Source organism: Lingula anatina, chromosome 9 (genome assembly GCF_051362555.1).
Source record: "Lingula anatina isolate TDL-2025a chromosome 9, LinAna3.0, whole genome shotgun sequence".
NCBI lineage: Eukaryota > Metazoa > Brachiopoda > Lingulata > Lingulida > Lingulidae > Lingula > Lingula anatina.
This window is the reverse complement of record NC_141775.1, coordinates 15,362,836-15,375,961: the sequence shown is the minus strand read 5'-3', so window position 1 is coordinate 15,375,961 and position 13,126 is coordinate 15,362,836. Positions and strand designations below refer to the sequence as shown.

Below are 13,126 nucleotides of genomic sequence, written 5' to 3'. Positions count from 1 at the left end.
ATATTCATAATAAATATAAATAAAAACAAACACTGATTAAAATGTTACAAATCACAATTTATCACTTGGCAATGTTGTCACTGTAAATTGGTTGCCATGTAAATGCGTATATAATACGCCTCGGTAAAACGTGAAATCATCATCATCATCATCATTATCGTCTTCGAGATCACAGTTTGCGTATTAAAATACATATCAAAATGAAAAGAAATCCAATTTGCCATAACTTGTTTTTTTCGCCTGGCAAAGACGGCTACTTCTCTTTTCCATAATTTAGACATTATAACATCCATCATTACAGCAAGCTGACAAAAAGATGTTTCAAAGAAATATCAAATATTGTTGTGAGCGTAATAAAATATGCATAGACTGGTGATTTTTTAGAGGTTATACAAAGTTCCAGTAAAAAAAACCGACCCGGTAATTCAGACTTGGTTGATAATTTGAAATCATGGTAACATTCGGCTTCCTCACCACGACTAGAAAAACTGACAATTTGCGAACAGCTGCTGATGCAGTATGTACCCTCAATTCTGCGAAACTATCCCCAATGTCCACGTGCTGCCCCCAAGAAACAAACTAACGTCTAAAGTTTGGGCCAGCTCCACCTGTCCGGGACAAAGCTGGAGTAGTCAGTGCTGTACATCTGGGAGCGTATAAAGTCGTCCTTGTCGACAGGCTCAGGGTAGTGGGCCGCCATGTTGTGTTTGTAGGCGTACTTGGCGATCTCCACGGCTATACTGGCTGACACGTCCCTGATCTTGGTGAGAGGTGGATAGACTCGGCCACTGTCCAGGTCTTCCTGCTGGACCATTTTGGCTAAAGCCTGCAAAGTAACCGCAAGGTCAATACTATATTGTGATAATTGCGATATCATGTTGCGATAGTTGTTCGGTAGTATAAGACAGCAATGTGCTGTGCAATGTTGACCAAAATGTGTTTCATCAGACAGCAATGTGCTACATCTATGTGCGACACTCGCCTTTTTTAATCCTGATTTAGTGTTGGTATATCTGGCAAACCTAACTCGAAATTTTAATTGAAACTGTAACTGGAAAACGAAAATTCGATTACGTCAGCACCTATGTGTCATTGTACAACTGGTGAAAAAAGTGCCATTATATTTCCATTTCTAAGTGCTTATCAGCAACCAAATTACGAACATGAACCTTTGAAAATGGGTAATTTGGTAGTTGCTTTGCAAACACCGCACCCTCTTGCACCATCAGAAATTGCCGCACATATGATAATGGAACCTACCTTTGCTGTGGCAAGGAATACATCTTCAGTGATGTGCCTGATTCCACACAAGATGGCCGCCAGTCCTACCCCGGGGAAGATGTAGGCGTTGTTTCCCTGGCCAGGGTGGTGGGTCTTGCCATTCACTGTCACTGGCTGGAATGGACTGCCGCTGGCAAATATACAGCGACCCTAGGAAATACAGTGGAGCCAAATGTTAATCATGTTACAGGCCCGTAGCCAGAGGGATTCGAGGAGTTCGAAAGAACTCCCCTTTTTGTTGGAAAAGGTTTTCCTCTGGGTAAAAATTTATCTAGGTACACGGCAGTTTCATGATGAAAGGTCCACCTATTCAGGAAAAGGCACCCCCCCCCCCTTTTGAAATTACTGGCTACTGGCCCGCTGTTATATAGAAGTCGGTTTAATATTCAGAGCCAGCACAATGCACTATTGACCTGCCTATACCAGGTTACTCTGCATCCAATGATGATTTATTTGCAAAATTGACCTGCACTTAATGTTGACCTACCATCAATGTTGACCTACCTCAGTGATGGTGTAGGCTTGCTCTGCCGTGCACTCGGCTTTACTTGTGGGGTTACTGAGGGCAAATATCACAGGACGCTCATTGAACGAAGCCATGTCTTTAATAATCTGTTCCGTGAAAGCTCCCGGCACAGCAGCGGCTCCTGGGGGACACGAAAATACAGGGATAGATTAAGAACGATCTCTCTCTCTCTCTCTCTTTGTAACGAATAAAATGAATCAAAAAGATTGCAATTCTAGTCAAACCATGGGCGTAACTAGGCATACGCACGGATGCACTGTGCGTACAATTTTTTGGCCAACCATGATATTATTTTATATAAATTTAGTGTATTTTTCACGGAATATAAAAGAAAATCATCTGCTTATTATAAAGTCACCTGTATGTACAAATCTTCTGTATCAATTGTATAGGCACAATTGTTCTGACCTCCCTCCCCCCCCCCTCGTCTTGCAAACTGAGGTAAACAATGCCTGTAACCTTAACAAGTCCTATCTTAATCGTCCATCTAACGGAAACTTCCTTTACCTCTTAATTGGAGGGTTCAGTGGCCCTCAACTCTTCTGTACCCTCTTTCTTGAGAATATTGAACAGGTAAAAATTTGCCTGAGTGTTATTTTCAAAGAGCAGCTCCCGCAACCCTGGGGGCACTAGATAAAATCTGGACACCAGGTTTAAGAAGGAGCTAGAGAAACAAAGGAAGAATTTTTCCTGCAAATTAAGCTTCAAAGAATTTTGACACGGACTTGACCCAGCTTACCCCTCCAAACTAACAGGGTGACATGGGCAATTTTTACAAACAAATAATTAAACTTAGCTGTATCAGAGCTCTGTCGTGACGTACAATAGGTTGTTTTTGGGAGCCATGCATCCACATGTAAGGTGAATGAAACCGTATGTTAGTTGGTGGATCCAGGATTATTCAAAGGGGGTTCCACATTTGCGAAGCTAGCCTCTTTTTAAATAAATATACCGTTCTGGGTAATAAGAATATTGAAACTTTTTTAATTGCGAGAATATTTCTGACTAAATGATGATTTTATTGTTAATGGAAATTACGCTGCGATGTGTGGTACATATGCTGTAATTACGCTGTCCTTCATCTCTTGCGTTAGTCTACATTTTGCTGGGAATTTTAAAAATCTGTGCGTACAATTTTTAAAGGTCTGGTTACGCCCCTGCAAACGATTTTCTCTGTGTATTCAATTATCTCCAGACTCGACTCTCTACCAGGGTGGCAGATATCATTGACAAATTTTCAAAAAGTCAGAGAAAAAATATGATCGTATATTTATCTAAAGGCATATCTGTGAATATCTTGTAAAAAATCAATCTGTCGCCCTGGTATCCGGACTCCACATACCTATAATGATGCTGGGTTTGACCTCTCGCACGATATCTTCCAAGTTACTCATGTGCTTGTACTTCTTGGTAAACGTCATCTTGTGTTCTGTCAGACCTCCACTGGGGCGACCCTGCATGTCAATAACAACATGGTTATCTTTATACTTTAATTATTTTGTCACATTCATAATTTTTTTTATTTATGTACAGAAATAGATTAATTTGCACTAGCGGGCAATGGATATGAAACTCACTGGGCACATCCCAACACAACACATTTGTCACAACTAAAACAATCACCACATCACAATCACAACCTGCCCAGCAAAACGTCATTCAAATGTCACAATTTTACAAATAGTAGAAATTATCGAAAATTAAACTAATTGAGATCACAAAGACCAGAAAAAATTTTAATAAAGATGAAAAGATTATATGTTTTGGGAAGGCTTCGCTGGTATTTCTTTTGAAGAGAAAGTGGGTGAGGAGGATGGGGTAGGGGGGGGTGAGACAGGTGCAAAGCATGAACCTACCTGTGTCAGCAGTCCCTTAGAATCCACCATCCATAGTTTACTGAGGGCTTCTTCCTCTGAGCTGCCTTCCTCCTTCATAGCCTTCATCAACAGGTGAGCTATGCCTATGGAAGCCTGGAATAATACGGCACAGGGATGAAATGGTTCTTGAAAGTCAGGTACACATGGGCGATAGTTGTAAAAAATGAAAATCCTAAAAATGATTTTGCAATTTCTCATTGCATTAAGACCATATGGAAATGACAATCAAAATGAAGAATGGAAATCCTGAAATCAGGAATATATATCCTGAAAATTTTCACCCATACATACAAAAGACCCCTAGTTACAAAAGCTCAAGACTCAAAGATATTCAATGAACATAATGAACACAAACTGAAAATTTCATTGACCCAAAAAAATTGGTAGAGTGTTCTAACCAATCTTTCTAGCATGCTCACCTCTCCAGCTCCCTGGAAGAGGATGATATTTTCTGACAATTTCTTTCCTGTGATCTTCAGACTTGCTAACACCCCAGCCACTGCCACTGCCGCTGTGCCTATAGTATACAATGTCAGTGCACTCCAGTGTGAAAGACTCTTTCAAGTTGATATTTTAATATAATGTAAAATTTTTAGCACTTCTTTAAATTTACATGAACTAAGAGAAGACTTTTCAGTGTCTATACCATACTTAAATACCTCTCAGAATTAGCAAATGTAGGTTAAATGAGGTGTCTATATGCAATAAGTATGACACATGACAACAGAAAAAAAAGTTGTTTCACATTGTCCAAATCAAAAGGTCCCTTAAGTATTTGTCCCTCAGCATTTAGGGAAGTTATTACCTTGTATATCATCATTGAAGGTACAGTATTGCCCTCTATATTTCTCCAGGAAGCGGAAAGCATTGGAATTACCAAAGTCCTCAAACTGTATCAGAGTATTCTGTCCAAACCTGAAATCATATCTCATCACACTTCACTTTTTATTCACTGATAACAAGCAAGAGGCAGCTGGCGAGCTGTAAATTTAAACTCAAGCCAATGCTTGTACATCAGATAAGACTAAGACGCATTTAGCCAATAAATATATAAAAAATGTACCATATCAGTGATAAATTGCCCGACTGAGCACCTTGGAATGGCACAAAAGTACTCAGGCTATGAAAAATAATTCTGTTTTCATGATATGTAATATAGTCTAAATACCAGTCAATATTTTTTACTAAAAATGATATTTTCATTCAAAATTCTTCTCACAAACAGATGACAATCAAGTATTTTAAAAATGGTGCATTTTTTCAGTTAAAACATCCCATATTCCACACTTACCTCTTCACCACTGCCTGCATGAATTCCTCGATCAGCTGGTCGTATTTCTCTCCGCGCGTTCTCTTCTGGGGCAGTCCAATGTACAGTGGGTCTTTCAGCAGTGTCTGTAGGGATATAAATATATGTGTTTACGTATAGATAAAAAATTGTATTCCTACCAATCTTTCTGATGCTATTGGATCATAATCATGAGGGGTGAAACTCCCTAGATAGAAGATTTTACTGTGCATCAAAAGGCTCCCCAAAGCAGGGCATAATTCAGCACAGCAGCAGTGTTGTATTTCATGGGCATATTTGGGACAAAGAAAGCCAAGACATGTAATCTTAAGTAATTCTAAGTTTACTGTGTGTATTAAATCAATTTATCAATTTCTTAAATCGAAAGCAGTGAGAGCCACTGATATTCTATCTTTACAGTTGCTGCAATAAAAATGCCAGAATCTATTTCCCTATAAAACTCAGCTCACAAATAGCTCCTATTTCTCACATGTATTTGCTGTACACCACATAAAAAATTAAGTTATCTAATCAAGCTTGTGTGTTGGATATGACCCTGCACCTAATGACAGTTTCACTAACTGACCTCCTCCATATCTGTGTGTCCCTGGCATAGCTGGATAGCCTGGATCACTAAGGTAAATATTGGGACATGTGATCATCTTCTGGGTCTAGTCATCATGTTTACAAAATAATCACAAACATGATCTCTGCAGTTACAGACAGTGCCGACATCAATGACAATGGGCAGAAAATTGACACTCACTTCATTGTCAGTGCCGACATCAAAGACAATGGGCAGAAAATTGACACTCACTTCATTGTCAGTGCCGACATCAATGACAATGGGCAGAAAATTGACACTCACTTCATTGTCAGTGCCGACATCAATGACAGTGGGTAGAAAATTGATAATCACTTCATTGTCAGTGCCGACATCAATGACAATGGGCAGAAAATTGACACTCACTTCATTGTCAGAGCCGACATCAATGACAATGGACAGAAAAAAGATACTCACTTCATTGTCAGTGCCAACATCAATAACAATAGGCAGACAGTGTTGTGGGTCCACCCCAGCACAGGCGGTATAGAGGGACAGTTTCCCTACAGGAATTCCCATCCCTTGGGCTCCCAGGTCTCCAAGACCCAGGATACGCTCACCATCCGTCACTACTATGACCTGGAGGGGGAAATTAGGAAATTATACATTAACATCTGATCATCTCTTATTATATACAGGGTGGTCCATAAAAAATGGCCTATCTCAATATTGATATATTTAAGATATTTCCAACTTTTTAACCAAATTGTTCCATAAGGATGACCATTTTATCCTTGCAGAAATTGGAACACTTTTAATCTCTCAAATTTCAATCATCATCAAATTTCAATCATCAAGAAAGTTGGAAATATCTGTAATAATTGTATCAAAATTGAGATGGAAAGTGAAATAGGTTCTTTTTTATGGACTACCCTGTATGTACTGTGCAAACACTTTAAAAATGAAAAAAAAATCCATAAAAAAACTGCCTGCTACTGTGACAGGTAACAAACATAACTGATTCAGGCTAAACTTTTACAGTATTAATCTATGATGTAAATGCAAGTAAACTTTACTTTAAAAGCATATATACAAATGTATGCCATAGGAATACTATAGCTATACCAGTAATATAACTGATAAAAATTGACAAAATTTTGTAACAATTGATAACAATGATTTAGGACAATGTTTGAATTTTGCCATACAATCTTTAATGTGCAAAAATTGCATGTCAAGATAAAGAGCTATTGCTTTTACTGCATGAATTAATTCTTACTGATATTTTCCTCTCAGGCCAGTTACACAGGATCTCATAGACATGACCCAAGTCATTAATGGTGATATACAACCCTCTGAAAGTAGAAAAATATAACAGCTATATTTCAATGTGGATTGAACAGGCCCATAGCCAGAGGGGGGTTCAGGAGGTTCAAAAGAACTGCCCTTTTCATCCAAAAAAGGTCGTTTCTGGGTAAAATTTGATCTACACAAAAGTTTCAATTTAAAAAGTCCACTTACTCAGAAAAATAACCCCCCCTTTAGAAACTGCTGGCTATGGACCTGTTGAAGATATCATAAAAGACATGAACAGCTTTTGCCATTAAACTCAATCTCCAATCTACTTTCCTGTGCTTGGCTGAAACATTTTAAAAATTCAATTTATAAGAAAACTTCAAGAACATCAACTTAAATTATATTCTTAATTGCTGTGTGACTGGAAGTATAAAATGACCCCTCTTTCATTGACACATTTTTAACCAACCAAGTGGTCCTGGGAGTTTGTTCTCTAACAGAAATAGCTCTTTCAACCAGTAACTGAAATAGTTCAAATAATTTGTCCCCATGAACCTTGCCATCAAGAGCATGCCAGGCACGGGTACTTTGACTTCAAGCACTGTGCTTTGAAAGTGTTTTATATATCCAGAAATAAAAATGTCATGGGTTAGATTTCTAACTGGGAATAGTTTGAATAGTCAACATCTGTTGCCATAAAAGCGTTTTTTTTTTTTTTTCTGTCCCGTGCAGTTCAAGGTCTTAAAAATTCAGACTCAAAACAAACAAAGATTAGACTTACAACCATATTAGTTCAGTGATAACACAGGTATGACTCTTGTGATCCCCACAGAATTAGTATTATGTAATAATCTCGGACTCATAAAGCCACACTATCCCCCCTAATACCCTCCAACACACATAAAATTACACACGCTTTGGGAATATTTATTTTCTATTATTTTATAAGAAGAAAATAATTTGTTTCAGAGAAAATCACTCAACAAATCAAATGGTTGGCCTTTTTTTTTTTTTAATTTCCCATGCTGTCAAAGTAGTAAATCATATTTCAGGTTTGGTTGGTGCTGTACCATTCAATTTGAGTTCACAGGATTTATCAAACAGTTTAAAAATAACTCCACAACCTCCTCAGTTCCAAAGTTTACAGTTAACTGACTTAACATGCTCATGTGTTACTGCACCACTATGTAATTTGATAGAGCTGCTTTTTTTTCACTTTGTTTTTTTTTTTTTTTTTTTGCAACACCCTATGTCTTAAGGACACAAAAATAACGAACAGTTTATCTGATGCATGTCATGAGCATAAATATAATTTCTAATAATGCTGCCAAGAGCTTTAGTTATGATTTCTATAAACTTCTTCATTTTCAAACCTCGTTAAAAATGTGCATGGTTATCAGATCATTGGAAAATAAACTAAGAAGACTCTCAGGCCCTTATCAGGTGTGAAATTCAGGCTATAAAATGTCTGTTAAGGTCATCATTTAAGACCCTAGTATTAATATACTTAGGGCTCATCCCCCTTATATCTATCTGACTTGGGGGGGGGGGGGTAGAGGGGGATCTACCTTGGTCTCCTGAACACCAGCCCATATTTCTGACACGCCAGCCCCACAGTTGGTGTGTACACTATGGGCATCAACAGCTCTATCTGCTCCGTGAGCACGCGGTAGAACAGCTTCTCGTTACGGTCCTGAAGCCCTATCAGGTAGATGTAGCGGTCCAGATCACTCTCAAAGTGATAGAAGTTCTGTAACACCCTGTAGACCTGCTCATCCTGAGTCTTAAAGCAGGGAGGTACCAGGCCATGGATCCCAACCAACTGACGCTCTTCTAGGGTGAAGGCAAGACCCTGAAATGATTTCATTAACAATACAAATTTCAGATATAATCATAAGTATTCCTTAAACAGCAGCATAAAAAATTCATAAATAGTTGTATTATTTAATATAATAAAGTTCAACATCAGATTTAGTATCAAAGGAATACCCATGTGTTTCTGAGAATGGTCTACTCAGTGATAATTTAATGCCAATCAATCAAATGTTGTTTTCTGTCAAATCAACCATCATCTTATGTCACCCATTAAGCCTCTTCCCGAAAGGAGAGAATGCTAGTTGTTGGTTTTTGAATATACATAGCCTTCAAAAAATTAATGGCTTAATTAATATTATTGCACCACTTCTTTTACATATCACATCAAACCTCTATATTTCCTTGCTTCCACCCCCTTCCATCCCCTACCTTCCACCAACTCCCCCCCCCACACACACACTTTCCACACACCCCTTCCACCCCCTACCTTCCACCAACTCCCCCCCCACACACACACACTTTCCACACACCCCTTCCACCCCCCACCCCCACCCTACCACCAACCCCCCACACACACACACATTCCACACCCCCCTTCCACCCCCCACCCCCACCCTACCACCAACCCCCCCCCAACACACACACACATTCCACACCCCCCTTCCACCCCCCACCCCCACCCTACCACCAACCCCCACACACACACACATTCCACACACCCCTTCCACCCCCCACCCCCACCCTACCACCAACCCCCCCACACACACACACATTCCACACCACCCTTCCATCCCCACCCCCACCCTACCACCAACCCCCCCACACACACACACATTCCACACCCCCCTTCCACCCCCCACCCCCACCCTACCACCAACCTCCCCACACACACACACATTCCACACCCCCCTTCCACCCCCCACCCCCACCCTACCACCAACCCCCCACACACACACACATTCCACACCCCCCTTCCACCCCCCACCCCCACCCTACCACCAACCCCCCCACACACACACACATTCCACACCCCTTTCCACCCCCCACCCCCACCCTACCACCAACCCCCCCACACACACACACATTCCACACCCCCCTTCCACCCCCACCCCCACCCTACCACCAACCCCCCCACACACACACACATTCCACACCCCCCTTCCACCCCCCACCCCCACCCTACCACCAACCCCCCCACACACACACACATTCCACACCCCCCTTCCACCCCCCACCCCCACCCTACCACCAACCCCCCCACACACACACACATTCCACACCCTCTTCCACCCCCCACCCCCACCCTACCACCAACCCCCCCACACACACACACATTCCACACCCCCCTTCCACCCCCCACCCCCACCCTACCACCAACCCCAAACACTCACACAGACATAGACGCACACATTTAAATACACATCTCTTGGATATCCAGTGGAACTGCCAATGACATGTAGAAATGAGTGGTGAGCTTTGCTATCAGGGTATTGTTTTGAAGCACTCAACCATATTAAACACCAATATTATATACATAATGAAGACAATATTGCCAGCTGACATATACGTTATAAGGTGGTTTGGGGCATTGGGCTGGAACCACTGTCATGTCACATTCCATCAATATATTATTACAATACAACATGACAATGTCAATGTCCATGATCATTTAGCATGCCCCTGTCGGACCATAAAATAATACATATGTCGATATCTGACCTAGCATATAACTTATGTGAGTATCACGCAAGATATAACAGTCTTTACGTTTGAATGCCACACTGAAATATATTCAAAATATCTAGTACTGTTTATGCGTATTTATAAGGAGTCCACTTAAGCCACACCTTTTTTTCAAATAATCATTCATCTCTTTCATCTTTTTTCTTCTGTTTGTTTATTCAAATTGGTTATTTTTATCAAACAGTTTTTGAAGAATAACACATATATCCCATTAAAATCTACAAATTCAATGACCCCTTTTATACCTGTGATGAGTTAATGGTTCAGGTGACTCGACTCATTCACTTGTAAACCGTGCACGATTTCCATTACAAAATTACAATTCACACACTGCTAAACAACAAAACACAGTGAACCTGCCGTGTATTATGTAACTCAAGTACACTTTTGTTACTGTTCAATACACATACCCTGAGGTAATATATAGATTTACATGAATGAAATTTATATTTACTTAAGGCTAACAATTTAATAGGATGCAGAGAGCTAGCTGCAGATGTATAACTTCAACAGACAGTATTTTCCACCTTGCACATCACAATAATGTGGAAGTCGTTATCTTTCCCAGGCTGTAATCTCCAAACACTGCAGTGGCTGACACACATCTCATTCATAATCCGCCAGCTCATATCTTGCACTGCACTGGATGAACCTCAGCTTACAGGACATTCTCTCTGTCTACAAACCCGGCTCTTTAGTTATAATATGGTATACGGATGTCCGTAAAGAAAAACGTTTCTTATTTCCTGAGCAGAAATGTAAAAATCCTTGATTATTGTGTAGATTTCACTTCATGGCCTGTTTGATTTTTAGATCTAAATAAAGTTTTTTGTTCACTTTAAAATAATTCAAGTTATTTTTATCTTGAATCGCCGGTGCAGGCTTAGATGCCAGTCCGTTAGCACAATACTTAAAATCAAAAAATGAAATTAATAATGATATAGATCTAAGTACACATTAGCGACGAGCTGACTCCTGCAAGGATCAAAACAAAACATCGATCGTGACTCGTGCGACAACATACACCAATATCCTAAAACTTCTGACAGCGTCGTTTTACCTTGTTCAGTTTAGGATCTCTCATAACATCAATCCCTCTCAATCGAGTATGAGAAATGCGAACTTCTTCCGCAGCATTTTCCGCCGTGTCCTTCCCGTTCGAAGCCATGGCTGGAATCTCGCCGTGTCACCGGCTTCAGTCAACACAAGCGCTCCTCGCGCCACTGACGTCACGACTTTCCTGATTAATTCCGAAGGAAAAAATAGCAAAGGCACAGTTGTTGCAGGGCAGCGGCTGTCATCATCACATGTTACAACACACCACAGATTGCTTAAAACCAAATGAAACTTTGGTATTTGCAGTATTTATCCTGACTTTGAACTTTTTATGAGTATTTAGAATATCTTGATGAAGTCATTTTAGAACAAGAAACTAATATCAGACACACCCCTTTTAAAGACACGCCTCCGAAACCTAATGAGAGTGCGATGTTCCGGATGTTCGAGAGAATGAATTGCGAGAAAAAACTTGCAAGGCGGTCTTTTCCCGTTTTTTTCCATTATTATTTTTTTTTTCCTAATTTAGCTTTGTACTCGTCTATTTTTGTCTTTCTTTTTGCAAACCCGGATTCCTCGACACAATATTTTAATTGTCCACAAAACAAGACCATGACCTGCGTATATGCTCAAATTTAATTAATAAATATCAATTTAAGAATGTATTACCAAGTTACAGGGGTAAAAATCACAACTTCATAGCAACCTATAACTTTCTACATTATGAAATTGTTTTTATAATTACATGTATACCATAAGTGCATCTAGTCTGCGTGCGTAGTTGATATATATATAGGCCGTGCCTAGTTTGCTTTTATTTAAGATATTGAAATATCAGACGTTAACAAAGCTAGCCGACTTTATATTGTCTGGTCTTCTTTTAATCTCATATCTTGTATACAAAGCAATTACAAAGTGGTGGCATTCAAAAGGTCAAACGGTCGTCGTTGGATAGCCCTGTTAATCCTCTGGCTTATCTTTAAGATAACAGGTCTATATCCGAACCACAAAAACCAAAATCGGACTGTAGATCGCGCGGTTTCGGCAAAAGTAGCCCTACTTCATACACATTCAGAAATAGGCCCAACTTATATATGGGAGGTCTAAAAGCATGCTGTTGACTAATTGTTTCACCAAAATAAACCTGTAATAGTTTAGAATAATCCCGTGAAAGCTAGCGACCATCGCGACTGTGCACGAAAATGCAGCATAAATATTGGTAGATAGGTGTCACGACGTTTGAAACGCACATTAGAACATTCTGCTGAACTATACATATTTACCTTATTCAGATTTGGCTCCCGAAGGAGGTCGTATCCTCGAATTCTGGGGTGAGATTTCTCTGAATATGGTAGTGGTTTCTGCGGCCGGACTCTCTCAGCATCGACGACGCCGCCGCTGCAGTAGGACCGTCTCGGACAGCTGTGGAAGGCCAGGGGGCGTTCCCTGCATCTGGAGGTCACACCCTGGGGACCCAAAGGACCGGCTGATCCGAAGAACGTGCTATGACAGCTCCAACCGTTCACTCTCCGCACTAGAGACAAAAAAGCAAGTTTCATGTCTGGAACTGTCGTAGCAAATTACCTGTAATTAGTTTGTATCATTGCGGCTGCATTACACCATAAAGAGGACAGATTCCAGCCCTTGTAAACTTGCCAAGTTAAAAAAATCTAGACTACTTCCTTGTCTGCAAATAATGC

At 40.2% G+C, this 13,126-nt stretch overlaps 1 protein-coding gene across 2 annotated transcripts; it reads right to left on the bottom strand.

Moving 5' to 3' along the window:
- Positions 1–36: 36 nt before the first annotated feature.
- LOC106154605 (NADP-dependent malic enzyme) lies at positions 37–13,000 on the bottom strand. Of its 2 annotated transcripts, none has more exons than XM_086994853.1 (12): positions 12,710–13,000; positions 8,381–8,664; positions 6,796–6,871; positions 5,994–6,155; positions 4,976–5,079; positions 4,490–4,599; positions 4,104–4,201; positions 3,664–3,777; positions 3,150–3,261; positions 1,786–1,928; positions 1,261–1,431; positions 37–826 (listed from the first exon to the last, which is right to left on the bottom strand). In XM_086994853.1, the coding sequence occupies exons 1-12, from the start codon at positions 12,983–12,985 to the stop codon at positions 587–589; spliced, it is 1,890 nt and encodes a 629-aa protein (XP_086850979.1). In that variant the 5' UTR covers positions 12,986–13,000; the 3' UTR covers positions 37–586. The 2 variants fall into 2 exon arrangements, with proteins under 2 accessions (XP_086850979.1, XP_086850980.1); XM_086994854.1 differs by lacking the exon at positions 12,710–13,000 and adding an exon at positions 11,431–11,620.
- Positions 13,001–13,126: the final 126 nt, after the last annotated feature.

What these genes read in the sequence shown, in the direction of transcription:
- LOC106154605 (XM_086994853.1), bottom strand. Translation starts at nt 12,985, where the DNA reads ATGAAACTTGCTTTTTTGTCTCTAGTGCGGAGAGTGAACGGTTGGAGC. An exon ending in GGCCTGAGAGGAAAATATCA is followed by an intron (nt 6,156 to 6,795) that starts GTAAGAATTAAT and finishes TTCCCCCTCCAG; the next exon opens with GTCATAGTAGTGACGGATGG. An exon ending in CTAAGGGACTGCTGACACAG is followed by an intron (nt 3,262 to 3,663) that starts GTAGGTTCATGC and finishes ATTGACATGCAG; the next exon opens with GGTCGCCCCAGTGGAGGTCT.